We start from the raw sequence: 26,781 nt of genomic DNA, 5'->3' as shown, positions 1-26,781 counted from the left end.
CAGTGTGAACGGGGCTGACCTGAAAATAACCCAGATCGATGGTGCTGTGTAAACGGCATCTGCCCTGGGTCTAACCTGGGTTGGAACCATGTCTCAAAACCCAGGTTGGACCCAGGTTTTTTGTGGAAAAGAGGTATTAGATTGCACAGACATAGTTGTATTACTTCAAACAGAATAGAATTGGAATTCCTCCTTCAGTTCACCTAGAATAATTACGTAATGTACTACACATCTTTTTATTTCCCTTAATATCTTCTTCTTCTCTGATTAACTAAGTTCTCATGAAATATCTGGATCATTATTTTATTATGCCCCATTATCTTGTTACATGAGTTAATTACATTGAATTCATATAGGTTAGAAAGTCTCATAAGTGCTGTAAAAAGACAAATAAAAAAAATATACAGTTATTGGGAATTTACATGAAAAGAAAGTGTTTTAATAAAAATCAATGTAAAATAAAATAATAATTAAAATAACTGGCACACAGATCATTAGCTGAAATGCAAAGCAAAAATCATAACCAAATAAGCCTAATTGAAGCCAAGAGATTTTTGTAATGGTTATTTATATAGCTTTTTTCTCTCAATAGGATTCAAAGTGTTTTACATCTTATATATAAAATTCATTGGTCTGTTTGTTTGTCTGACTGGTTATGCATTCAGACACCCCTGCACCGATTGTGAGGAAACCAACGCTAGGTAGTCCAGTTGGATCCTGGCCAGGTTTTAGAGGGGTTAGGGTCTCGGTCGGACCTCCGTTGTGTACGCTGGGCAGAACTTTGACCCTGGGAGCCTATTCTGAGCCTTCCATTGGATGGATTTGGACGAAAATTTCACAGAGTGGTAACAGTGGATCCTAGAAGACTTACTAGGAGGTTGATGTCCCGGGCAGACCTCACGATGGAATATGCTGGGCAGAACTTTGACCCGGGAATGCTGGGTAGAACTTTGACCCAGGGAGCCTGTTCTGGGCCTTCCACTGGATGGGTTTGGACAACATCATATAATAAAATGGGGTGAGAGTGTGACTATGTACCCCTGGGCCTTCATCCTCAGGTCTGCGAGTAGGCGACGCCAGATCCCCCCTTATCCTCCTGGGCTCAATCCTCTTCATGTCAGACGCCAGGCCGGAGTCACTATGTCCAGCCAGAGCATCAAGGATAACATCAAGATAGTCTGCAAGGCCACCACCCACAAGATCCTGGACCCAAACCTGAACTGTGAGTAGCTGCTCTCCGTGCCCTCTGTCTTACGTGGGGCTACCAGTGTGTGGTGGGGCACTCCTTTGCTGTGCAGTACCAGGGTGGTGCCATTATGTGTTGTACATGGGGTACCAAGCTGAGGCCCATTGTGTTGTACTAGGTGTTCTCGATTGTTTTGTAGGGCTCTGTGTGGTGGGACCCTTCTGTGCAATTCCAGGGTGGTGCTATTGTGTGCCACAGTGCTGCAAGTGTGTGGAGGGAGTCTTCTGTGCAGTGCTGCCAGTATGTGGTTGGAGCCATTTGTGCAGTGCCAGTGTGCTGCCATCCTTCTGTGCAGTGCCAGGGTGCTCCCATAATATATGATAGGACGCAGAAACAATGGAGTAGGACCCCAATTTTTTAAAGTGAGGGGTCCCCAGGACACACACAATTTTTTACTCAGCAGGATCACTCATGCGGCAATAAGATTTTAACAGCAGAAATTTTACTATATTTGACTTTTTTAAACTTTGTACTGTCTATTTCTGTTCCATGTCTAACTGATTCCCCCCTCAATTCCATAAAAGCCTCAGATGTGTCACTAAAGTAAATAATATATCATTGTACTTTCTATAAGTTTATTTCAACAAGAAAATTACCAGACCTTCAGTTGTGGGATTTATGTAATACTTCAAAATTTTATATTCAGTTCATATATGGGATAATAGATAATACTTATGCCCCATAAGCACTACAGCAGTAAAATACCTAACCACCATTAATGTTATATGTATCATATGTAGGGGTGAGCGGGTTCGGATTTCTGAAATCCGAACCCCCCCGAGCCCCCCCGATCCGAGTCCGATCCGAGTCAGGCTCGACTTTTCCCGCCTGACTCGGATCTGAAATCGAGGCAAAACGTCATCATCCCGCCTTCCGAGTCTCGCGGGTTTTGGATCCTATATAAGGCGCCATTTTCTCACTCGGCTGTGGACAGTGAAGAGGGAGAGTGGGAGTTAGGGCTGGCTGGGCTGTGTAGTGTAGTGTAGTGTAGTGCTGCTGTTGTCCACTACTTCAAAGTCCATAGGGGCTGGCTGTGTTGTGCTGTGCTGCTGTTGTTAATAGGGGCTGTGTCCACTACTTCAAAGTCCATAGGGGCTGGCTGGACTGTGTTGTGCAGTCAGTTCTCCATAGGGGCTGTGTCCACTCCAAAGTCCTGTGCAGTGTCCCAGTCCTAAAGGGGTGCTGTAGTGTTGTCCAGTTGGTGCTCTGTCCATCAGGGGTGCTCCTCCCAAGTGCTAAAAAAATAATATATTTTCTGTGTTTGTGAATTGTGTGCGCAGTAGCCGCACGTGCATCAACAAAGTAGTGCCAAGCGTGCGCCTGTGTCATAAGTAAAGGGCCGGCTGGCTTGACCGTTAAAGGGTGCTGTAACCCTCAAAGTACACTCCAGTCCAAACCAAAAAAAAATTATTTTCTGTGTTTGTGAATTGTGTGCGCAGTAGCCGCACGTGCATCAACAAAGTAGTGCCAAGCGTGCGCCTGTGTCATAAGTAAAGGGCCGGCTGGCTTGACCGTTAAAGGGTGCTGTAACCCCCAAAGTACACTCCAGTCCAAACCAAGAAAAAAATAATTTTCTGTGTTTGTGAATTGTGTGCGCAGTAGCCGCACGTGCATCAACAAAGTAGTGCCAAGCGTGCGCCTGTGTCATAAGTAAAGGGCCGGCTGGCTTGACCGTTAAAGGGTGCTGTAACCCCCAAAGTACACTCCAGTCCAAACCAAAAAAAAATATATTTTCTGTGTTTGTGAATTGTGTGCGCAGTAGCCGCACGTGCATCAACAAAGGAGCAGCGCCAAGCGTGCGCCTGTGTCCCATAAGTAAAGAGCCGGCTGGCTCATTTCTTAAAGGCTGGTGTAACCCACAAAGTGCACTACTCTCCAGCAAAAATAAAAAAATATTTTCTGTGTTTAGCCGCACGTATATATCAAATCGATATAACATAAATGGAGGACCAAACTTTCTCTGATAAAAATAAAATAGAGAAAGATCAAGAACCACTTCCTCCTAGTGCTGAAGCTGCTGCCACTAGTCATGACATAGACGATAACATGCCATCAACGTCGTCTGCCAAGGCCGATGCCCAATGTCATAATAGAGGGCACATACAATCCCAAATGACAAAGTTCAGGAAAATGACCTTGAAAAAAACTTTTAAATCAGCTGAAGAGAAACGTAAACTTGCCAATATGCCATTTACGACACGGAGTGGCAAGGAACGGCTAAGGTCGATCCCTAGTATGTTCATGACTAGTGGTTCAGCTTCACATGACGATGGAAGCCCTCCTCCCACTAAAAAAATCAAAAGAGTTAAGCTGTCAAAAGCACAGCGAAGAACTGTGCTTTCTAAGAAGATATCACAAATCCCCAAGGAGAGTCCAAGTGTGGTGGTGGTTGCGATGCCTGACCTTCCCAGCACTGGACGGGAAGAGGTGGCTCTTTCCACCATTTGCACGCCCCCTGCAAGTGCTGAAAGGAGCACCCACAGTCCACTTGCTGATATGCAAATTGAAGATGTCACTGTTGAAGTACAACAGGATGAGGATACTGGTGTAGCTGGCGCTGAGGAGGAAGTTGGCGAGGAGGATTCTGATGGTGATGTGGTTTGTTTAAATCAGGCACCGGGGGAGACAGTTGTTGTCCGTGGGATGAAAAAGCCCATCACGGTCATGCCTGGGCAGAAGACCAAACATTCCACCTCTTTGGTCTGGCAATATTTCTATCCAAATCCGGACAACAACTGTCTTGCCATATGTACCTTATGTAAAGGTGGAATAAGTAGGGGTAGGGACGTTAACCACCTAGGAACATCCTCCCTTATACGGCACCTGCAGCGCGTTCATAATAAGTTACTGTCAAGTTCAGAAACTTTGGCTAAGACCGTAAGCAGTCCAGGGACACCTAAATCCCGTTGTCCTGTTGTATCCAAGCGCCTGCAAACCACACCGTCAACTCCCTCCTCGTCAATTTCCTCCTTAGTCAGGATCGGAAGTAGTCCTGCAGGCCATGTCACTGGCATGACTGACTCTCCTATCCCGGATTCCTCCGGAGGATCCTGCATTGCTACGTCTCCTGCCGCTGCTGTTGCTGCTGCTGGGAGTCGTTCATCATCCCAGAGAGGAAGTAGGAACACCACTACTTTTACTAAACAATTGACCCTCCAACAGTCCTTAGCGAGGAGGATGAAGTACGACAGCAGTCATCCTGAAGCAAAACGTATAACTGAGGCCTTGACTGCTATGTTGGTGTTAGACGTGCGTCCGGTATCCGCCATTAGTGCAGTGGGATTTAGACAATTGCTGGAGGTAGTGTGTCCCCGGTTCCAAATCCCGTCTAGATTAGGCAGGCGATACCGAGACTGTACAGAAACGTCAGAAAAAGTGTCCTCAGTGTCCTGAAAAATGCCGTTGTACCCAATGTCCACTTAACCACAGACATGTGGACAAGTGGAACAGGGCAGACTAAGGACTATATGACTGTGACAGCCCACTGGGTAGATGTATCACCTTACGCAGCAACAGCAGCAGCGTCACCAGTCGCAGCATCTCAGAAACGCCAGCTCGTTCCAAGGCAGGCTACGCTGTGTATCACCGGTTTCAGTAAGAGGCACACCGCCGACAACCTCTTAGAGAAACTGAGGGAAATCATCGCCCAGTGGCTTACCCCACTTAGACTCTCCTGGGGATTTGTGATATCTGACAACGCCACCAATATTGTGCGGGCATTACATCTGGGCAAATTCCAGCACGTCCCATGTGTTGCTCACACAATAAACTTGGTGGTGCAGAATTTTCTGAAAAGCGACAGGGGCGTGTAGGAGACGCTTTGGGTGGCCCGAAAAATTTCAGCCCACTTTCGCCATTCAGCGACTGCGTGCCGAAGACTGGAGCGCCAGCAAACACTCTTGAATCTGCCCCGCCATCACCTGAAGCAAGAGGTTGTGACGCGGTGGAACTCAACCCTCTATATGCTTCAGAGGATGGAGGAGCAGCAAAAGGCCATTCAAGCCTATACATCCACCTATGACATAGGCAAAGGAGGGGGTATGCACCTGACTCAAGCGCAGTGGAGAATGATTTCCATGTTGTGCAAGGTTCTCCAGCCCTTCAAACTTGCCACACGTGAAGTCAGTTCAGACACTGCCAGCTTGAGTCAGGTCATTCCCCTCATCAGGCTTTTGCAGAAGCAGCTGGAGAAAGTGAAGGAGGAGCTAAGACGGAGCGATTCCGCTCGGCATGTGGGACTTGTGGATGAAGCCCTTCATTCGCTTTGCCAGGATTCCAGGGTGGTCAATCTGTTGAAATCAGACCACTACATTTTGGCCACCGTGCTCGATCCTAGGTTTAAAGCCTATGTGGCGTCTCTCTTTCCAGCCGACACAAGCCTGCAGAGGTGCAAAGACCTGCTGGTGAACACACTGTCAGCAGAAGCGGAACGTGACACGTCAACAGCTCCTTCTTCATTTTCTCCCGCAACTGGGGCTGCCAGGAAAAAAACTTAGGTATCCTAAGCAACCCGCTGGCGGTGATGCAGGGCAGACAGGACCAAGTTTGGACATCTGGTCCGGACTGAAGGACCTGGCAACAATTTCTGACATGTCTACTGTCACTGCATATGATACTGTCACCATTGACAGAATGGTGGAGGATTACATCGGTGACAGCATCCAAGTAGGCATGTCAGACAGTCCATACCTGTACTGGCAGGAAAAAGAGGCAATTTGGAGGCCCCTGTACAAACTGGCTCTATTTTACCTGAGTTGCCTCCCCTCCAGTGTGTACTTCGAAAGAGTGTTTAGTGCAGCCGGGAACCTTGTCAGCGAAAGGCGTAGGAGGTTGCTTCCACAGAATGTGGAGAAGATGATGTTCATCAAAATGAATTATCAGCTCTTCCAGGGAGACCAGCCTCCAGAACGTACAGAGGGACCTGTGGTGGTGGATTCAAGTGGGGACGAGTTAATACTTTGTGAGGATGAGGATGTACACACTGAAGAGGGTGAGGAATCGGTGGATGAGGAGGATGGGGATGACATCTTGCCTCCGTAGAGCCAGTTTGTGCAGGGACACATTAATTGCCAGCTTGTTTTGTGGGGGCCCAAACGAACCAATCATTTCAGCCACAGTTGTGTGGCAGACCCTGGCGCTGAAATGATTGGTTTGTTAAAGTGTGCATGTCCTGTTTATACAACATAAGGGTGGGTGGGAGGGCCCAAGGACAATTCCATCTTGCACCTCTTTTTTTTCTTTGCACTATGTACAGTTTGGGGCCTAGTTTTTCAAACTGCCATCCTGTCTGCCACTGCAGTATCACGCCTAGATGGGTCACGTGTTTGTGCCGCCCACTCGTGTCGCTTAGCATAGTCATCCAGCTACCTCGGTGCAACCTTTTGGACATAAAAACACTATTGTGAGGTGTGAGGTGTTCAGAATAGACTGGAAATGAGTGGAAATTAAGGTTATTGAGGTTAATAATAGCATGGGGGCAGAAAAACCTACAAATTCTGTGATTTTAGCTGTTTTTATGCTTTTTTTCAAAAAAATACAGATCCAAAACACAAAACCCAGAACCCAAAACACGGAAGGGTGGTTTTGGCAAAACCAATCCAGATCCAAAACACGAAGAAAGATCCAGATCCAAAACCAAAACACAAAACACGAAAAGTGGCCGGTGCACACCCCTAATCATATATATATCTGGCAAGAGGGCTGGTGTGAATATACCTCAAACTTCCCAGCTTTTATCCAAAATGCATAGGAATTATGGTGTATGATGTACTGTTTTACAGCCAAACAAAATAACAGGATTTTAAAATGTTAGTGCTCATAATTCTAATGGGAAATTTTATTTAGATAACTTGGATTGTGGCCATGTAACGTGTGCTGTCATACACAGTATAGTATGTGGAAGTAAAGCTACTGAATGTTCTACAGACAGTTTTATCCTGGTGTTTAACAAAATGTCTGTTTTAAATAGACTAAAATACATAGGTACAGATGTGTTCTCATACTTCTAGCCTCTATACGTCACGAGTTGCCTGGCGTGAGTGAGCCGCCAGGTCTCCTGCAGCTCTGCTAATATAAGGTGTCTTTTTTTTGGCCGAAAATGTGTCTAATTTGCAATGAGATGCAAATAGGACGCACCAGCAGACTGTGCTGATTAATTTGATATGTGACACCCAGTGTATCTATAATGGGTGCAGCGTGTCCAGGGGGGCCCACACCCTGCACCCATTAGTCTTATACTTATCTGTCCGTAGTGCAGCTGTGCAGCGCCGGCACGGTGCTGCAGAGCAGCAAAAATCACTGGGAAATGTGTGGTACCCATTTTCCCAGTGACTCGCGCATGCGCTTACTATCCCCAGGAAAACAGCGCGGGCACCATTTTCCCGGAGACCCACGCATGTGCAGTAGATTCTGCCACTAAGCCAGAATCTACTGCCCTCGGTGCACCGCCTTAGAGAGGAGGGCCCCCTCCTCTCTTAAAATGCCCCTGGTGACACCTGTATATCTGTGTGTATATAAAGCACAATGGAACTTGGAATGAAAAGAGCTGTGGCCGCTATATTGTAGCACTTTGTATACAGAACCTGACTAGTCGCATTGCATTGCTACTTCAGCCGTGTATCCGCTTGCAGATATACATGAGCGATTGAACGATTGCGACATCGTTCATCGATCATCGACTGAACATGCTGGTCAATCTGCCGATAATGACAGATTGTGCATGTTCGGGGATGATGGAGGGTGCCTGCACTGTACGACATATCTTTCAGTGTAGGCGCTACAGGGGAAGAGGAACGACTGTACGATTATGATGTTGTAATCGTACTGTCATTCCACTATCTGCTAGTGGATACATGGCATTAGATGCATTTTCAGCAAAAAAAAGATGGAAAAAAGATGCCGGTCTTACAGGAACTGGCACGCCGAGAGAGGCATTTTAGCACGACTGCAGCAAAGATGTAGAAGGACACATCTGAACACTACATGGCCAAAAGTACATGGACACCCAAGATAAATCAGTTATACCCACTGCATACAATTAGTACACAGCCATGCTTCACCATCTGCCAGTCTGACGGACGAATATCAGTTTGGCAGATGCTAGGAGAAAGCTTCCTTTCCAAGTTTGGTGGGGGCTGTTTTTCGTGATTTGGTTGGGGGCCCTCAGTTCCAGAGAATGGAAATCTTATTGGTACATCATACTGTGACATGGTAGAGAATTATGTGCTTCCAACTTTTTGGCAACATTTTGGGAAAGGTCCTTACAATTTCAGCATAATGCACTTGTGCACAATCTAGTGTAAAGTCTTCCTACAAATGTGGAGGATGTTATAGCAAAAAAACTGAGATTTTTACATACAGGTGTGATGTTCAGCAGGTCCGTAATTATGCTTGTGCGAGCATTTCCGCCGGACAAAGTGTAGGGCCTGGTGAACGGCACCATCACTGCCCAACAGTCCCTGCAGCCAGAATTGCTACTGTGGTGCCGTTCTTTGGATGCTCCAGACATGGACACCGTAGCTTATACAGCCCCCAGGAGCATCTTGAAGATGCTCCGGGCACTGATGTTCTTCCAAGCGCTGGTAGCCCCACTCCCTCTGCATAATGTCATGTGCTCAGGGGGCATGGCCAGCACAGGGAGCCGTAACACCTGGCGCTGATGTTCACATTTCCACATACTTTTGACCATACAGTATGTACTACATGATGATGTTTTTTTGCTTTTTTACATGGTAATCCAGTACAAGATAGTGGTCCCAACTTTAGTTAAAAGAAAATCAGGACACTTTTGCATTGGATCACTAGGGTGGTGCGGACAGCACCAGGTGACAGAATCCGAGGGGGTGAACCCAAAATAGCAGAGCTGCTCTGCTATTTTGGTTTCACCGAGCAGCGGTGACACCGTGCCGGGAGTGAATGGGGCTTCCCAGCACCTACCGGAGTGCTGAGCAAACCCCCAGGATGACAAGAACAGCAGCATGACACAGAGTGATGTCCCAAAAGATCATATGCCAGGGGACGTGGCCTTGCAGATATGAGGCCATAATGCCTTAATGGATCCATGTGCAGAATAATTATACTGTACTAATCTATTCTCTCTAATTATTTTGATCTTGGTCTGTGGCACAGAACACAACATTGATCAAGGGCCTCAAAAGCGGCCGTAGGAGAAATATTGAATTGACTGATGAAATTGCCAGTAAGCAGAGTTCACACAGTCCAAACAGAATGTTAACAAATGTATGCTAAATTAAGTTGGTGAAAAAACATGACCATTGACGTGTAAGCTTCTTAACCTTCTATAACCAACTAACCCTCCATGAGAACTGATACCACTCACAAGAAACTAAAGGTGCATATCCACTTGCCGATAGAGGAACGACAGTATGATTACAACATTGTAATCGTACAGTCATTCCTCATCCTGTATAGAGCCTACACTGGACGATATGTCGTTCAGTGCAGGCACCCTCCCTCATCCCCGAACTTGCCCAATCTGTCGTTATTGGCAGATTGACCAGCATGTTCAGGCAATGATTAATATTGAAAACGACCAACGGGAGCGCGCATTGCTGATAGTTTTTTCGACATTTTAATGACCAATTTGTGAACGATTAATGAGCGATTTAATGATAACGATATCGTTATCGTTCAATCGCTCATTTGAATCGTCTAGTGGATACGCACCTTCAGACTATTAGCAGAGAACTAGAAAATAGAATAGATGTAGTTCATAAACTGCTTGAGAATCCCAAAGGCTGCCTATCCCATCTGTGACATTTTGTTCAATTATGTTCATTTCAATCAGATCTGAAAAATTTGAAACGTTATAACGCTTTAACCACTTAACTGATTATTTTTTTTCCAAAAACCGCTCCAAAATTGTTGGGTTTTTTATGAGTGAATTAGGTAAGGAACATCCATTTTACCTTATCCAAAATGGTTTCATAAAAAAAAAAAAAAAAAGTTTTTTTTTTTTTTTTAAAGAATTGTTTAAAAAAATATATAAAAATTGTTTTTTAAAATAACTGAACATTGGAAACATTGTGACGTTCAATTTGAGACCGGATCCAGGCACCAGGTACGTAAGGGGGAAGTTTACTTACTTTTCCCCAGCGTCTGCTCAGTTCTGCAGGAGCTGGGCAGGGGGTCCTGCTTTGCTGACCTATCAGCAGTGATCGGCAGCACAGCAGACAGAGGGGGAGAGGGTGCTGGCAAGCAGGGGGAGCGGAAGGTCCCTCTGAGAGCAGCAGCTGTGGGAAGATTCTCTTCATGCAGCCGCCCTCATGTTAATCTGACTGGACGAAATTTTACGTCCAGAACAGATAAAGAACTGCCTGGTGTGGTCAGAAGCTTACGTCCATGCCAGGCAAGTGGTTAAAAGAGTGTAATGTCGGGGGATGGCGAGCTATATAGTTTATTTATATTTCTACTGTGTCCTTACAATGATTTGTTGTACTATTCTAATCATACTTGCCTACTTTTAACAAATACTTTCAGGGAGATTGCAGCAGAATGCGCCTCGCATGCCCCAAAGGGCGTGTCTAGCTCCACCTATGGGTGTATATATTCCTATAAACTGAGACCCTAGCTCCCCCACTGACATTAATATATCTCTGCCCTACCACATTCACATTACTAGATGGCCTACACACATACACACACACACACATACACACACACAGGTTACTGCACTTGGGTCCGGGCCCTTCTTCTCCAGCCTCTCCACCGAACAGCGCTGTCTCCACCAGAATAGAGTTTCTCTCTGCAGCTCCAACAGGACTCCTCCACCATGTCTCAGTCCCTGCGGCTCCCATGTGCAGGTAGGAGATGGGGAGGGATCTGCTGCTACAGCAACTGCTGCTGGATGCCCGACACCTGCGCAGCTGTCCCGATCAGTGCAGCGCTGCTACCAGGCTCCGTCCGCCACCTCTGTCATGCTCAAGCACACTCTGTGTGCGCACTATTGACTAGCGCCAGCCACCGCTACCCACAACCCTGCGGTGGCCGGCCTTTAGGTAAAATGTTGTACCGTCATGAAGTCCCCCCACAGGCCCCGTCCCCAGACATTTCAGGAATCGCGCATGCGCAGTTTAATGGCTTCTAAAAAACGGGAGTTGAAGTACACTTTGCGGGGCAGCGGGAGGCTTCATTAAAAACCAGGAGCCTCCCGCTACAATCGGGAGGGTAGGCAACTCTGATTCTAATTTTCTTATGTATGGCAATTATTCCATATGTAAATAGAACCTATTGGTTCTTCTCTTTGCTGTTCAGATAATATTATACACCATTTGCACTACTGTACAACTAATTCTCAAGTCTTGCTACTTTAACAGCTCTACACTCTTTTTTTGGTTATAATATACTATTGTAGTTGTGCCTTTACATCTTCCAGCACTGTTCTTCCTTTTATCTGATTTTGACCTTTGACCTGTACTGCTCCCTCATCTCACACTCATTACGACTACTGACTTTCCCCCCCCCCCGACTGCCTCATCTACACGATGTCTCTTTTCTTCTACTCCTCCCTCACTCAGCTGCTACATTATTTTCTCCTCTTCCACCAGTTTTCACCTCTTTTCTCCATCCATAGTCCCCTCTACATTCTCCCCCTCCTCTGTCTCTCTTCATCACATATTAGTCTCTCAACTGCATCTCCCACAACTCCAGTATTATTCACTACTCTTCCACCATGGTCCTGCTGCACCACCGCTAAACCCTGCACCCTCTCTTTTCTCCAAGATACTTATCCTTCTCCCCCCCCACACCACACTAAACCTCCACCTTACCCATCACCTGCTGTCACCCTTCCTCATTCAGAAGCCAGCCACATAACCCCACACTCCTTATCCCCCTTCTCTAGATCAATATCACCTCCACACTACATCAACCCTAATAATCTCATTCTCCTCTCGCCTCTTAACTCTATCCCTCTCTCCTGTTCCCTCTGGAAAGCCAGTTTTGTCTATAATAAACTGGTCCCTGTTCATGAGCACTTCATCTGTAATGCCTTGATTCTCCTTGCCATCACCAAACCCTGGATTTACCCCTCTGACACCACTGCTCCAGCAAAATTCCTCCATCACTTGGCTTCCTGGCTTTTAATCTTCAACTGGGCCCTCAAGACCCATTTCTTCCTCAATGCTTTCCAGCGCTCATCCTAACCCACTACTCTATGCTCCTTCCTCACTATCTAGCCCATCTGTGTCACCCCTGTTTGTCTGACCCTCCCCTCAGAATGTAAGCTCTCACGTGCAGGGCCCTCTTTCCTCACGTGCTTCTTCTTGCCTTACTTTTACTTTCATTTACAATGGTGCCTAAAACTGCTTACTGACACCCTGCTGCTTATTTAGGTGTTATGCAGCATTGTTTATAAATCATGTACTTGTCCTGCATTGTCTGTACTGTTAATAACTGTTGTCTTGTGTGCTCATTTGTTTTTGTACTTTGTAAGGCGCTGCGGAACCCTTGTGGCGCCATATAAATAAAGGATAATAATAATAATAATAATAATAATAATAATAATAATAATAATAATAATAATTGCATTTGTATTATTGTTCATTGTGATGTCTGTAAATGTGACACTTGACGCTTCAATAAAAAATTTGTTTAAAAAAAAAAAAAAAGTGTAATGTCTGCAATACATTAATACAGGGGTAGCCAGACATTTGGGGGTATTACCGGCGATATCGCCGATGCGGTACATCCCCCTTGACTTCGCGTACATACCGCGGTTCATTATGTACCGGATCCCTCCCAGCCCCGAGCGTCGCATTAAGAAGCCCATAGGCTTCTATTGGGTAACGCCACCTAAAGGTGGCTTTACCTAGCGACGCGAAGCTGCATTCTGCTGCTTAATACATACGGGGAATGCGGTAAAACCCCCGAAAACTGCATTTTCGGGGGTTTTACCGCATTTTTGCCGTTAATAAATCTCCCCCTATATTTATTAAAGTGCTGGTTTTTAGAAATGGAGTTGTTGCCCATAGCAACCAATCAGATTCTACTTAACATTTATCTAGCACCTTCTAGAAGATAATAGCTAAAATTTAATTGGTTGCTATGAGCAACAACTACACTTCTAAAAACCTGTACTTTAATAAATATACCCCTACTTCAAAGCTAAAAGCTTCCATGACCCACCAAGTATCTACATTTGGCCACACCCGAAAAAGATGGCGTGGCAGGCCACAAATGGGGGTGTGACCTTGCATCAAAGGTCGTGGACACTGTCCCACCGAAATCACACATTGACCCCTACAGTAAAAAAATTAAACACATTGGCACCCACAGGAAAAAAAAAACAACAAAAAAACATGGGGCCTGATTCAGCAAGGATCGCTACTGTGATTACGTACGCAATCGGCCAATTGTTGCATTCTGCGCATGCATCGCAGTGACTGCACAGATCCATCTCAGAGTGATTGACAGGAAATACCATTTGTAGGAGGTGACGGGGGGTGTTAGGTGAAACGCAGACGTGCCAGTGCGTTTGCACGCCGTTAAAGGGGCATGCATAAATTGTCCACTGCAATGCCATACGCAGCTTGAGTACTCACTTATCAACTTCTGAGTAAGGTAAGAGCTTGTACAAGTGTGTGTGAGGCTGCGATGGTACTCTTGCTAAACATTATGGATGTGTGTAAAGTAAGATGGGATTTCTTATGTTCTACTGCAACGGCATAGCCATCCCAATGGATTTGCATATGATCGCATTGAGACTTCATGTGTAATCACTATTGCATTCGTAGTTGCGATCCATAATAAATCAGGACCATTGTCCCTCACATAAAAAAAGTATAACATACATTAAATTGCCCCATCCCCCACAGAAGACTGACCTGTCAGAGAGAGGAGCTCACAATCCCTTTCTGCCCTCAGCCATGGGCGACAGCAGCAGTTCAGCAGCAGTCTCAGTACAGGCCCGCCCATACTGATTGGTACAGGGTTCCGCACTGCGCCCCCTTTTGGATTTGTCGCCTTTGAGCCGGACCTGCCCCCCTTAACACAGCTCTGGCACCGGTGCAATGGATTAGGGATGGCCGACCATCAGTGGTTAATTATCATCGATGGTTACCTGCCGTTGGTCGATGGTAGAGATACAAAGGTTCTTAGCCATCGATGACACAAAGCAGCACAATTTTTTTTCTGCTCATGTGCCGTGACACGGAGCTTAGCTCTGCCCCCTGACATGACCCACGAAACCCCATCCCCACTGATTGGTCCGCTACCCGGCAAGTATTATTGCAGGGATGACCATCGGTCAATGGTTGCCACCCAATGGTTTTATACCATCAATGCAGGGGCATATCTATAATAAGTGCAGGGTGTGGGTCCAGTGGGGCCCACACCGTACATCCCGCACCCATACTTTTTAATATTTACCTCTCCGATGTGCAACGTTGGCTGGAGAGGCGCTACACAAAATGCCTGGAAAATGGCAGCAGCGGTCATTTTCCTGGCGTTCTGCGGATGCGCAGTAGGGAAATCGCCAGGAAAATGACTGCTATTACATTTTTCCAGTGTCCTGCGCATGCGCAGTAGACTCCGGGCACTGGAGTCTATTGAGGCTGTCAGTGGGCAGTGGCCGCCAGAGAGGAGGGGGCCCCGGACGAGGAGTGAACGTGGGCCTCCTCCTCTCTTAATACGCCCCTGCATCAATGTCACCATCCATAGTCAATAGTCCATAGTTAATGGTTAACCCAGCGACGGCCATCTCTAATTGAGGCTGTTACATGTGACAACCTCAGCCAATAGGAAGCAGCCTGATTCTTATTGGCTATTGTTGTCACAGTGACATCCGACAGAAAGCCGCAGCTTCAGTTTGGCGCAGCTGAGCTAGCCCACAAAAATAACTCAATTCTCCAGACACTAAGAATCGGGGTTAACAGATACGAACGGAAAGTTAGCTTTACCGCTCGTTACTAAATAAAGGTTTCCATCTCATGGGTGATGCGCTACTAAACAGCGCTATTCTAAACATCATTCCATACTTTAATAAATTTCAACTGTTAAATTTCTTCACTAACGAGTTTTAACAGCTCAAGCTCATTAGTAAATGGAGCCCTTAAACTGGGTACACACCTAAAGATTTTCTGTCCAACCATTCAACTACTTGATTGGTTGGAATGAAAATCTGGTAACGTATGGGAGTAACTGATGATCAGACAAGTTTCTCAAATGTTTGATCGAAACAATTTGTTCAAACAACAGATTTTGTCCATTTTCCGGCGTTTGGGAGCAAATTACTGATTGTCATTTGCTTTCATACCTTACCAGATTTTCATTCCAACCAATCAACTAGTTGGCTGGTTGGACAGAAAATCTTTAGGTGTGTACCCAGCTTTAGTGTTCATTCTAGCACCCTGCACCTGACACAACCTGTGCAGTTCCTCTTTCCTGCCTGGGGTGTCGCTCTCTGCTCTGGTGCTTCTAACAAACTCAGCTGATGCAACAAACTTCTGATAATCAGACCAGTGATTGCTAGAAGGACTAGATCAGAAACCGACACCCCAGGCAAGAAAGAGGAACTGCACGAGTTGTGCTATGTGCAGGGTGCTAGAATGAAGACTAGACACCTGACCACAAGTAACCATGACAGCCACGGCTTCAGCACCCCACCTGTGATTTAGGCACATCAGCCAATAAGAATCACAATGATTCTTATTGGACACTGCTAACTGCTGATGGACGGGCCAATATAATCAACTGGTCGAGTGTCTCCGGTCGACCTGACGATCGCGATCAATGCTTTGGCCACCTCTGCCTTAATAATATATCCTGTCCTCAACAAGTAATAAATTGGGGAGGTACTGTACACCCTAGACCCTATCCTCATTTGAAACATCATAGCAAATTACGTTGCTGAATACAATGCAGATGGACCTTTATAGTCATCTCCAACCAAGCATTGCTGCAGCATAAATGAGCAGATCACAGACACAACAGGCTCCTGGCTTAAGTTCATAATACAGATCCCCCTATTTGCTATATGTGAAAGCAGAGGGCTAGCTACATAAAGAGGATTTCCTAAACATACAGTAACTTGCCCTTTTCATTTATTATGCCATCACCATTGTTAACATTTATTTTTTTAAACTGGCCTCTATTAGATAAAATCTTTCATCTAGACACACATGACATTTTAAATTTATATCACGATCGCTGCATGTACACAGTAATTGAATCACTGCACTAATGGGGCCCCATGAGATCAGCTACTTTGCTAGGATGATGAACAGCTGGATCTATTCAATGTGTCTGCAGTGCACACTTACAAGACCACGTTGTACACATCAAGACTTTCAGCAAACAGACCAAATGCCTAGGTCAGTTTAGCACATCAAGACTTATTTCATGTTTCCAAACACAAATGTAAGGAGATCTTTGATACCTTATTCTTATATTTAAATAGAATGCAGTTCTAATTTGTATTTTCTTACTGGAAACAGCACTGTGCTGGGGGATTTGGTGTGGATCTTTCGTAGCCTTCTAGAAATATATAAGAGGCTGAAACCATAATAATGTTTCTGTGAATCCTGGAAAGTCAAGTGGTGTTTCTAATATACATCTAGACCCGCAAAAATAACAAAAACACGATATATGATAATTAAAGCATATAAAATACATAAACAAAGAAGTGGTTCAAATGAAAAGTGTATAATTTGAATATGTACATGTTTAAATTAATATAGGCTACATCATTGAGGCAAATTGCAGCTTCATAAATCCCACAGCATATTTTCCTTAGAGCTCCTTTATCATTCACTTGTAGTATTTAAAAAGAGGAAAATTATATTACTTCACAGGAGTCTTCCTGTTTAATTCAGGGAGTTTTCCAACTTCAGCTCAAGAACAATCCAAACAGTTTCCTTACATGTGTGGAGTCTGACACAGTCTGAAGGAATCGGAATACACCCACATCACTGTTATAAAAGGATGCTCAGCTTTGGTCTTGGAAGGAAACCAAGGCCTGTTGGAATTTCACAGCTCGATAACTATGAGTTGATTTATGAATATGGACGGGATTGTACTAAGCTCAAAAATGTGGTAAAACCCACAAAAATGCAGTTTTTCGGGGGTTTTACCGCATTTTTCATATTTCCTAAGCACGCTTCAACCCGATGGGTAAAGAAGCCTGTGGGATTATTTTCCCCTCCTAGCTGTATCCGATTTCCTGTTTGTTAAACAAATGTATGCCTCAGTCTAATACCCATAGCTCCAGATTTAGATGGGACAGTCTCAATTTCAGGGCTTCGTGCCAACATCCTGATCATGGACATCTTTGACCCATAGTCCATAGCAGGGCAGAGGTGAGTCCATAGCAGGGCAGAGGTGAACAGGTGCTGAATGCACCAGCCACCTGGGCGCATGGCAAAAAATGGGTGGAAAGCGAGGGTTGGTAAAGGACAGCCTAACATTTTAAAAGCTGCAGACCTCAACCCCCATCACAAGGTGGTTACGCACCCTGTCCCGCTTTGAGTTGTTGTTGGGAGGTATGCATACTGCAGATACACTGTCTACACCCATCCTTACTATTTAATAGATGTATCACATGCTATATGAAATGATACATACAGGATAAATGTTTTACTCACCATGGAAGTAATGTTGGTAGGTGGAGGACATGGTTGCGCTTCTCACATTTTATGTTTGGCAGCCACCAGCTCTGGTTCTGCTTATCAAATTGACCGCAAATAAATTTGTTTTGTTACTGAACCACAAACATGGGGCACACAGCACCCACTTTGGGAAGCGCTGCAGAATACTATAAACTGATTAATGAAATGATAGGGATTGTGGAGGACCAGCTGAATATGCACACAATCTCTCATTACACTACTGCTAATGCTGGGCATACATTATACAATTATCTGTCAGATATCTGTTCAATCTGGCTGGTTGGAATGAAAACCTGGTGATGTATGAGAGCAAATGACAATCGACCATATGGTCTTAAACACTGGAAAATGGACAAAAAAAAACAATTGTTCAAATTCATATGTTTTAACCAATTTGTCTGAACTACCATTTTTGTCTATTATCTAGGGTTTGTGAGCATTCCATACATTACCAGGTTTTCATTTCAACCAGACAGATTGGACAGATAATTGTATATAGTGTATGCCCAGCATTACCAATTGTTTTAAAAATAGAGAACCCAATGTTTTGTACTAGCACACTGGAAAAGTAACAAAACCAAGTTATTCATTGGCAGAGCTTCTAAAACAATGATCAGAATTTATTTCATCAAAGGACTGGCAAGGGGGGCAGAATGGAAATTGCTACCAGTGCCCCTATTTTGTGATGCCAGCAGGTCATGTAACAACATTCATGATATGCCCTTTTAATGAAAATCTTTGCAACAGTCGGGATATGTAGCTTGACAATTTTGGCATTTACATAGAAAAGATTTATAGAGATGTGATCTGCCCTCTAAGAGAATCTTTCTTCACAGTTCCAATGCCGGCAAGTGGGATGTATCACAATCAACTAGTAGTAATTGCAATGTCTACCTGGCTCTTTGGAAAGCAGTTACTATGCTATCCTACTACATTTGTTACTATAAATGGACTAGATCCAAAAGGGAATTAGAATACAATGTTTTACACCCTGGTTCTATTGAGATGACCGCTTTTACATACAGCATACATTCCCAAATGCAGACAAAAATTTAGTAGAGCTCACTGGACTATACTTTCTTACAGGAATGAATGACTTGGGCTTACTTTGCTAGCTTAATAACTATGGTGCAGTGTGTTAAATAACTCACAGCCCCAGCAGCTGACCTCCTAAACCAGAAGCAGGCACCAACTTTATCACTCTCCTCTTCTATAAATATCTCCAGAGCTACATAATAAGCTGCATGGGTGGTGTGGGTGAAAACCTTTACAATTCTTACTCAGTGAATAATTGATAATCTTAATTAAGAAAAACATCAAATAATACTGGATAAATATTTATAAACAACAAATGGAATAAAAAATAACAATGGACAATGTAAGAATATCCATTGAGGAAGGAACTCACATTGGTTAACTATGATTTTAGGTGGAGGAGAAGTGAAACAAGACAGATAAAAGGCCCCTATGATGTTTTTTTTAGAAACTAAACAGAATTGAAAGAAAGAAATATACAAAATATGTAGCTTTACTAAGCACCATGACACTGACCAACACAGTTGTGTGTAAGTCACCAAATATTAGGTAGGGGCTGCAAATCTAAAGCTAATATGGTTTTGTAACTGTATATGGTGTACAGTCAGATCCATAAATATTGGGACATTGACAGAATTTTCAGATTTTGGCCTCTATTCACCACCACAATGGTTTTGAAATGAAACAAACAAGATGTGCGTTAACTGCAGACTTTCAGATTTAATTTGAGGGTAATTACATCCAAATCGGGTGAACGGTGTAGGAATTACAACGGTTTCTATATGTGTCTCCCACTTTTTAAGGGGCCAAAAGTAATGGGACTATCAACTCAAAAGCTATTTCATGGGCAGGTGTGGGCTATTCCCTCGTTATTTCATTATCAATTAAGCAGGTAAAAGGTCTGGAGTTGATTCTAGGTGTGACATTTGCATTTGGAATGAGTTGCTGTCAACTCTCAATATGAGATCCAAAGAGCTGTCACTATCAGTGAAGCAAGCCATCATTAGGCTGAAAAATCAAAACAAACCCATCAGAGAGATAGCAAAAACATTAGGTGTGGCCAAATCAACTGTTTGGAACATTCTTAAAAAGAAAGAATGCACTGGAGAACTCAGCAACACCAAAAGACCTGGAAGACCACGGAAAACAACTGTGGTGGATGACAGAAGAATTATTTCCCTGGTGAAGAAAAACCCCTTCACAACAGTTGGCCAAATCAAGAACACTCTCCAGGAGGTAGATGTATATGTGTCAAAGTCAACAATCAAGAGAAGACTTCACAAAAGTGAATATAGAGGGTTCACCACAAGATGCAAACAATTGGTGAGCCACAAAAACAGGAAGACCAGATTAGAGTTTGCCAAACAACATCTACAAATGCCATTACAGTTCTGGAACAACATCCTATGGACAGATGAGACAAAGATCAACTTGTACCAGAGTGATGGGAAGAGAAGGAAAGGAACTGCTCATGATCCAAAACATACCACCTCATCAGTGAAGCATGGTGGTGGTAGTGTCGTGGCGTGGGCATGTATGGCTGCCAATGGAACTGGTTCCCTTGTATTTATTGATGATGTGACTGCTGACAAAAGCAGCAGAATTAATTCTGAAGTGTTTCGGGCAATATTATATGCTCATATTCAGTCAAATGCTTCAGAACTCATTGGACGGCACTTCACAGTGCAGATGGACAATGACCCGAAGCATACTGCAAAAGCAACCAAAGAGTTTTTTAAGGCTAAAAAGTGGAATGTTATGCAATGGCCAAGTCAATCCCCTGACCTGAATCCGATTGAGCATGCATTTCACTTGATGAAGACAAAACTGAAGGAAAAATGCCCCAAGAACAAGCAGGAACTGATGACATTTGCAGTAGAGGCCTGGCAGAGCATCACTAGGGATGAAACCCAGCGTCTGGTGATGTCTATGCGTTCCAGACTTCAGGCTGTAATTGCCTGCAAAGGATTTGCAACAAAGTATTAAAAAGTGAAAGTTAGATTTAGGATTGTTTAGTTTGTCCCATTACTTTTGGCCCCTTAAAAAGTGGGAGGCACATATAGAAACCGTTGTAATTCCTACACCTTTCACCTGATTTGGATGTAATTACCCTCAAATTAAATCTGAAAGTCTGCAGTTAAATCACATCTTGTTTGTTTCATTTCAAAGCCATTGTGGTGGTGAATAGAGGACAAAATATGAAAATTCTGTCAATGTCCCAATATTTATGGACCTGACTGTATATGGGCAGGACACATTAAGCATCCCGCAAATGATCACATGCATAGCGGTGTTTAATAACGCTGTATGCACAATGGTATTAAGCAAAGGACAGCTCTCCCATTAAGAGCTGCTGTCCGTTGCAGTGTGGGAACTTTCGTGTTTATGACCCGGTAGTCCTTCCGTACATGTGCGGCTGTCGGAGGACTGATCCCCTCTTGAGGGGGAAAACTCTGAAAAGAAGCCCATAGGCTTTTATTAGGCAATGCCATCTAATGATTGCATTTCTGTCAGGACCAAGGTCCAGAAAAATCTGCTTTTCGGAGCTTAGTGCATATGAAAAATGCAGTCAAACCCCCTAAAAATGCCATTTTCTGAGGCTTGACCACATTTTTCACCATAGTGCATCTCTCCCTATTGGGTCTATTTATCAAGGAGTGAAAAGTGTGGAGAAGTGGACCACTGGAGAAGTCACCCACAGCAACCAATCAGTTTTGAAGTAGCATTTATCAAGTACAGTCTATCAAATAATAAGTAGGAGCTGATTGGTTGCCAAGGGTAACTTCTCAACTGGTCCACTTCTCCACATTTTTCACTGCTTGATAAATAGACCCCTATGGGGCCTATTCATCATTACTAAACTTTCCCTGGAGGTAATTAGGTTTAGAACTCGCATGGAGTTCTACCTAATTACCAGAGGAATTCATCATTCCTCCTCCCTATAACTACCTATTCCGAAATGCTGTCATTTTTGCGATTACAGCTTTTCAGGAAATAGATAGTTATCTCTGTATACACTAACTTACCGCAGCTGGAAACAGTGCTGCGCATGCGCTGTTAAATTAGTTAACCCAGCGCATGCGCAGCACTGCCTACACATGCGGTAAGTTTGTGGCCCCCCCTCCGCTCACCTGCCCCCCCCGCTCACCTCCCCCCCTTCAGCACTTACCTGTCCATGCAGCAGCCTCCAGTTCCGTCCTGCTGGTCTGTCACATGGTCTCCCAGCACACCACAGTACAGATTAGAAAAAAAAAAGTTTAGTTTTTTTTTTCTAATCTTTATTGTGTTCTGCTGGGAGAACACAGTGTCCGACCAGCCTCCGGAGCCAGAGGACACACCAGAGCGCCAGAGGAAGACGCTGGAAGCAGGTAAGTTTCACCTGCTATCCGCCACCTCACAGTGGCGGATAGTACCTCCATCAAATTCCGAAAAATTCATAATTTTCGGAATTTGATGAATACCATAATTTCCACAGTGTGGAAATTAACGCAGGGGGACTTAGCAAGGAGATATCAGTGATATCTCCTGTGCTAAGTGTGTTCATGAATACTAAAATAACGTTATTTAAGGAAAATGTCCTTAAAAACGTTAATTTAGTGTTGATGAATAGGCCCCTATGTGAGATAAACAATTGAAATTATAATAGACAGATGCAGAGTGTCAGCAATGTAAACACACACTCCCCTTTTCTATAACATCCTTCTTTCACGTTCTATTCTAATGGCACAGGCCACTAGAGCAGCATTATACTAATTCCATTGGTTACGCCAACTCCAGACACTGTCTTATGCTGTCTTATAGGAAACTGACATGTGAAAAAGACTATTTTAAAAAGAAAACAAAAAACAGACAAATTGTTGTGGACAGACTAGTTTTACGGCCGATAAATGACCCTATGTCAGTGGCACGTTTATTCAAAGAAAAACCTTTTACAATTGGCAATTCTTAGGTGTAGCACTAGGAAGCCAGAAGTACATTATTGTCATCGGCTGCATTTGGCTAACGCTGTCCTGTGGTTACACTGAGCTGTGACAATGCAAAGCACTCAGTTTTCTGCATTGCAGCCACTGCTGCTGGCACACAACGGGTTACACAAATAAGTTATATATATATATAACCGTTGAGAGGCACGTAAACCAGACACCACAAAATACCTGCTGTCTATACATTTCTAAACTACAGTATCTGCATAATCAGGCTATTCCAGCAACTCAGTATGCTGCTGCCATCCTTACACAGGGAGGCTGCAGAGATTTGTCACAACTTCCAGTGCAGACTGATAACTTATTCTGTACTTTGTACATTACCTTAATCCAATCAGACATGTAGCCACATCCACTCATCTCTACTCATTTCTGTCAGTGATTACAGTTTCTAATAATAATAAAAAATAATGAATGGTAACTGCCCAATAAATCATGGTGCATACACCACAGCATAATACCTTAATGTGGATGAAATAACACACCTACCACAGCAGTGTACACACACACCACACTGATAACACAATGGTCAGTAGCAGACTGGGCGCAACAGTGTGCGCACACCACACTGATAACACAATGGTCAACAGCAGACTGGGCACAACAGCAGTGTTCACACACACCACACTGATAACACAATGGTCAGCAGCAGACTGGGCGCAACAGTGTGCACACACCACACTGATAACACAATGGTCAACAGCAGACTGGGCACAACAGCAGTCTGCACACACACCACTGATAACACAATGGTCAGCAGCAGACTGGGCACAACAGCAGTGTGCACACACACACCACACTGATAACACAATGGTCAGCAGCAGACTGGGCACAACAGCAGTGTGCACACACACACCACACAGATAACACAATGGTCAGCAGCAGACTGGGTGCATCAGCAGTGAGCACACACCACACTGATAACACAATGGTCAGCAGCAGCAGACTGGGCACAACAGCAGTCTGCACACACCACACTAATAACCCAATGTTCAGCAGCAGCAGCAGACTGAGCACAACAGCAGTCTGCACACAGAATACTGATAGACTGAGCAACTTTCCATCTCTGGAACGCTGCAGGTCCAGCACTGCGCCCCAGCGCAGACACTCCCCTCCCGGCAGGAGAACAACTCTGTCATCCCTTCCTCACCTGCTTGCACAGTGTCCGACAGGTCGTTGCTGCCTGAGGACCGGGGGAATTCCTTAAGCTTCCTTGCACTCAGATTCAGGATCCCGGAGTTTGCAGCCTCCTCCAAAGCTCTCTCCAAGCCACGGTTGACAGGAAGGCTCAGGCTGAAGTTCGTCCCAGCAGTGACCGGGTTGTGGTGCTGGTACTGTGCCTGGAGCAGAGCGCTGACTGGCAGGGCAGTAAAAGGCTGAGATTCCAGCGTTGCCATCTTCCCTCCAGCAGCTCCCTAGTGCTGCTGTGTCTGAGCTGTGTGTATGTGTGTCTGCTTCTGGTACACTATGGAGGAGCAGCAGGGAGACTGCTAGGGAGTCTCAGGCAGCTGCAGCAGCAGCCAGTTCTTTCCTGTAGGTTTCCTGCCTTCGGGAGTGTGGAGGCAAAGGGCGCATGTCCTCCCCCTGCTGTATATCCTGGCATGCAGTCTGCACAAAGGTACCAGGAGCGGAGGTGCCCAAAATGGTTGCGGAACAGGATAAGGGGAAGGGGTGCGGCGCGGCCTGCGGGCCAGCGGCGGGAGAAAGGGTGTCGGGCAGGTATGCCTGACCTTCCTTTCAGACCTGGGGTTGCAAGTCAGCAGTGGCTGGAGTCGGGCAGGGTTAAAAGCACAGGGCAGGGGGGAGGTTCAGTACTCGCTGTGGAGCAGCACAGGAAGCAATCTTCAGCAGCAGCGCGTGTGTTCACAGCAGTAGCCAGCATGGAGGTCCCATATGTGAGAGCTGAGAGGAGAAGAAGCTTACCTCATCGTTTCAGGGACGAGGAGGATTTACAGCCCAGAGCAGCATGGAGGGGACGAGATCGACAGCAGCTGAAAAGTAAACGTGCTGCCATCTAGTGGCCGAAAAGCGGCAGGACTTAAAGAAGAAAGTCTGCAGGGCAAGAGGCATGGTGACTGTAGCTAAACTGTTTTACCTGGTGAACTGGATTCTCATACAAATTCATTCCACTTTTCAGAGAGGTAATGAAGATCAGTCCAGACAAAGGGTCATTCAAACAGTCTGCTCTGCAGAGAGTCGATTTATTAGACATAACTGCAGTTTTGTAAATTTAAAAACTGTCTTCCAAACCCAAGCTGCTTACCAAAATATTCGGTTTAAAATAATCTGGTTCATATCAGAACACTCAGCAATATAATATTCAAATACAGTAATACATTCAATTCAAATACGGTAGGGCAATTAACTTCAGATATGTATTCACTTCTCTGTCAATACTGTAAACATTCAATAATTACTTTGCATACTTTATAGAAAACAGTTACGATCATGAACAATACTTCACAGTGTCATATAAAATCAAGTGTAAAACAACGTTTCCCTATAAACGCTACGATCTCAAAAGATTGTCAATAAACTACCGTGTTTCTTGTTCGTGCGCCCAGAAGTAGTGTCCCTAATCTTCGCTGATCAGCACGTTGGAGCTCATTATAAGAATACTCGGGTATTAAATTGTACTTGAAATGGTTACAGTATTTGCAGAAAATCAACTTCCTATAAGATCAGTCTCTATAATTGTGCAGTCCTTCACCTGACATGTATTACAATGCAAAGGATACCTGTCCAGATGCCAGCACTTGACTTTCAGCATGTACTGTAGCACGTGACCTGCACAGCCTCTCCTCTCTTTGGTTCTGTAGTAAGATCAGTAAAACTGAACACTTTCAAGCTCTCTTGTCTTGACATGAGATGTAGTCTGGAAGCCGACAGTCTAAATGCCGACCGCCGGCTTCCAGACTGCTTTATCCCGACTAGGGACGCATGACAGGCGTCTAAATCTAGGGGGAGGGTTAGGCTTAGGGCTCCCCCAGGAGGTTAGGGTTAGGCTAGGGGGAGGGTTTAGGTTTAGGCAGCCAAGAAGGGGGGTTAGGGTTAGGCACCCCTAAGGAGGGTTAGGTTAGTAAATACTTACCTTTAGGATGATCAGGATTTCCTCCTTTGTCGGACAGCCGCTGTCGGGAATTGAACCGCCGGTAATACATATCACACCCCTTGACATAGAGGGGAGTCTCCTCCTCACAGCCACTGTTACCCCGATTAGCTGCTGATCCCCACTCTCTGTGCCCTCAGTCAAGGCTCAGTGCAGCACACATACACTCCTGGTAGTTGCTTTTCTCCAACAGCTCACACCAGAGCCGTAACTAAACTTTTTGGTGCCCTGTGCCAGAAAGAGCATTGGCACCCCCTCATTTTTCAAAGGGACATAATGCACCCAAAAAAGGGCCATGGCTTCATGGGGAAGGGCCAGGGAATAGAAAGGAGAGGCCAGGAGATGCTGGGGATGAAATGAGAGGAAGCTACAAGCAAGAATGATAATAAACAGAAATTTCACAGGACCAAACAGCACCCCCTGACCTGTGGTGCCCTGTGCGATGGCACTGGCCGCACTACCCTAGCTATGGCCCTGGCTCACACTACACAGCTCCTATCACACTACACATGGCTGCTTCTGCTCTACCTTCTCTAGTTTCACTTTTCATCCTGGGCTCAGCAGGCTGCAGCTGCTCACAGTTGGCTGCTCCTGGGTCCTAGAGTCAATCCTCAGCAACACTCACTGTGGATAAGAAAGGACTGCCAGGCTAAGCAGTTTCTCTGGGGGTGCCACACATCTGCTGGGGGGTGAGTGATTTACCGGCAATATATGAGGCCACAGAATCCGATGGTCCAGAGTTGCGGGGGGGAAGAGCGCTGCCTCAGTTAGGAGCCCCATCACCAC

General features: G+C 45.0%; 1 protein-coding gene across 5 annotated transcripts in view; it reads right to left on the bottom strand.

The window, feature by feature from the left end:
* The window catches only part of LRCH1 (leucine rich repeats and calponin homology domain containing 1), a 285,816-nt gene extending 261,098 nt beyond the window's left edge, over positions 1 to 24,718 (bottom strand). For all 5 annotated transcript variants that reach the window (XM_088478036.1, XM_088478089.1, XM_088478158.1 and 2 more), the window contains exon 1: positions 24,037 to 24,718. In XM_088478036.1, coding sequence (XP_088334162.1) covers positions 24,037 to 24,283 — 247 coding nt within the window. In that variant the 5' untranslated portion in view covers positions 24,284 to 24,718. The remainder of the gene's footprint in view (positions 1 to 24,036) is intronic.
* Between the last annotated feature and the right edge of the window lie 2,063 nt (positions 24,719 to 26,781).

This window comes from Taudactylus pleione, unplaced genomic scaffold (genome assembly GCF_031769625.1).
Source record: "Taudactylus pleione unplaced genomic scaffold, aTauple2 ptg000005l, whole genome shotgun sequence".
NCBI classification, from domain to species: domain Eukaryota; kingdom Metazoa; phylum Chordata; class Amphibia; order Anura; family Myobatrachidae; genus Taudactylus; species Taudactylus pleione.
The sequence above is the reverse complement of the archived record's forward strand: the minus strand, read 5'-3'. Positions and strand labels throughout refer to the sequence as shown.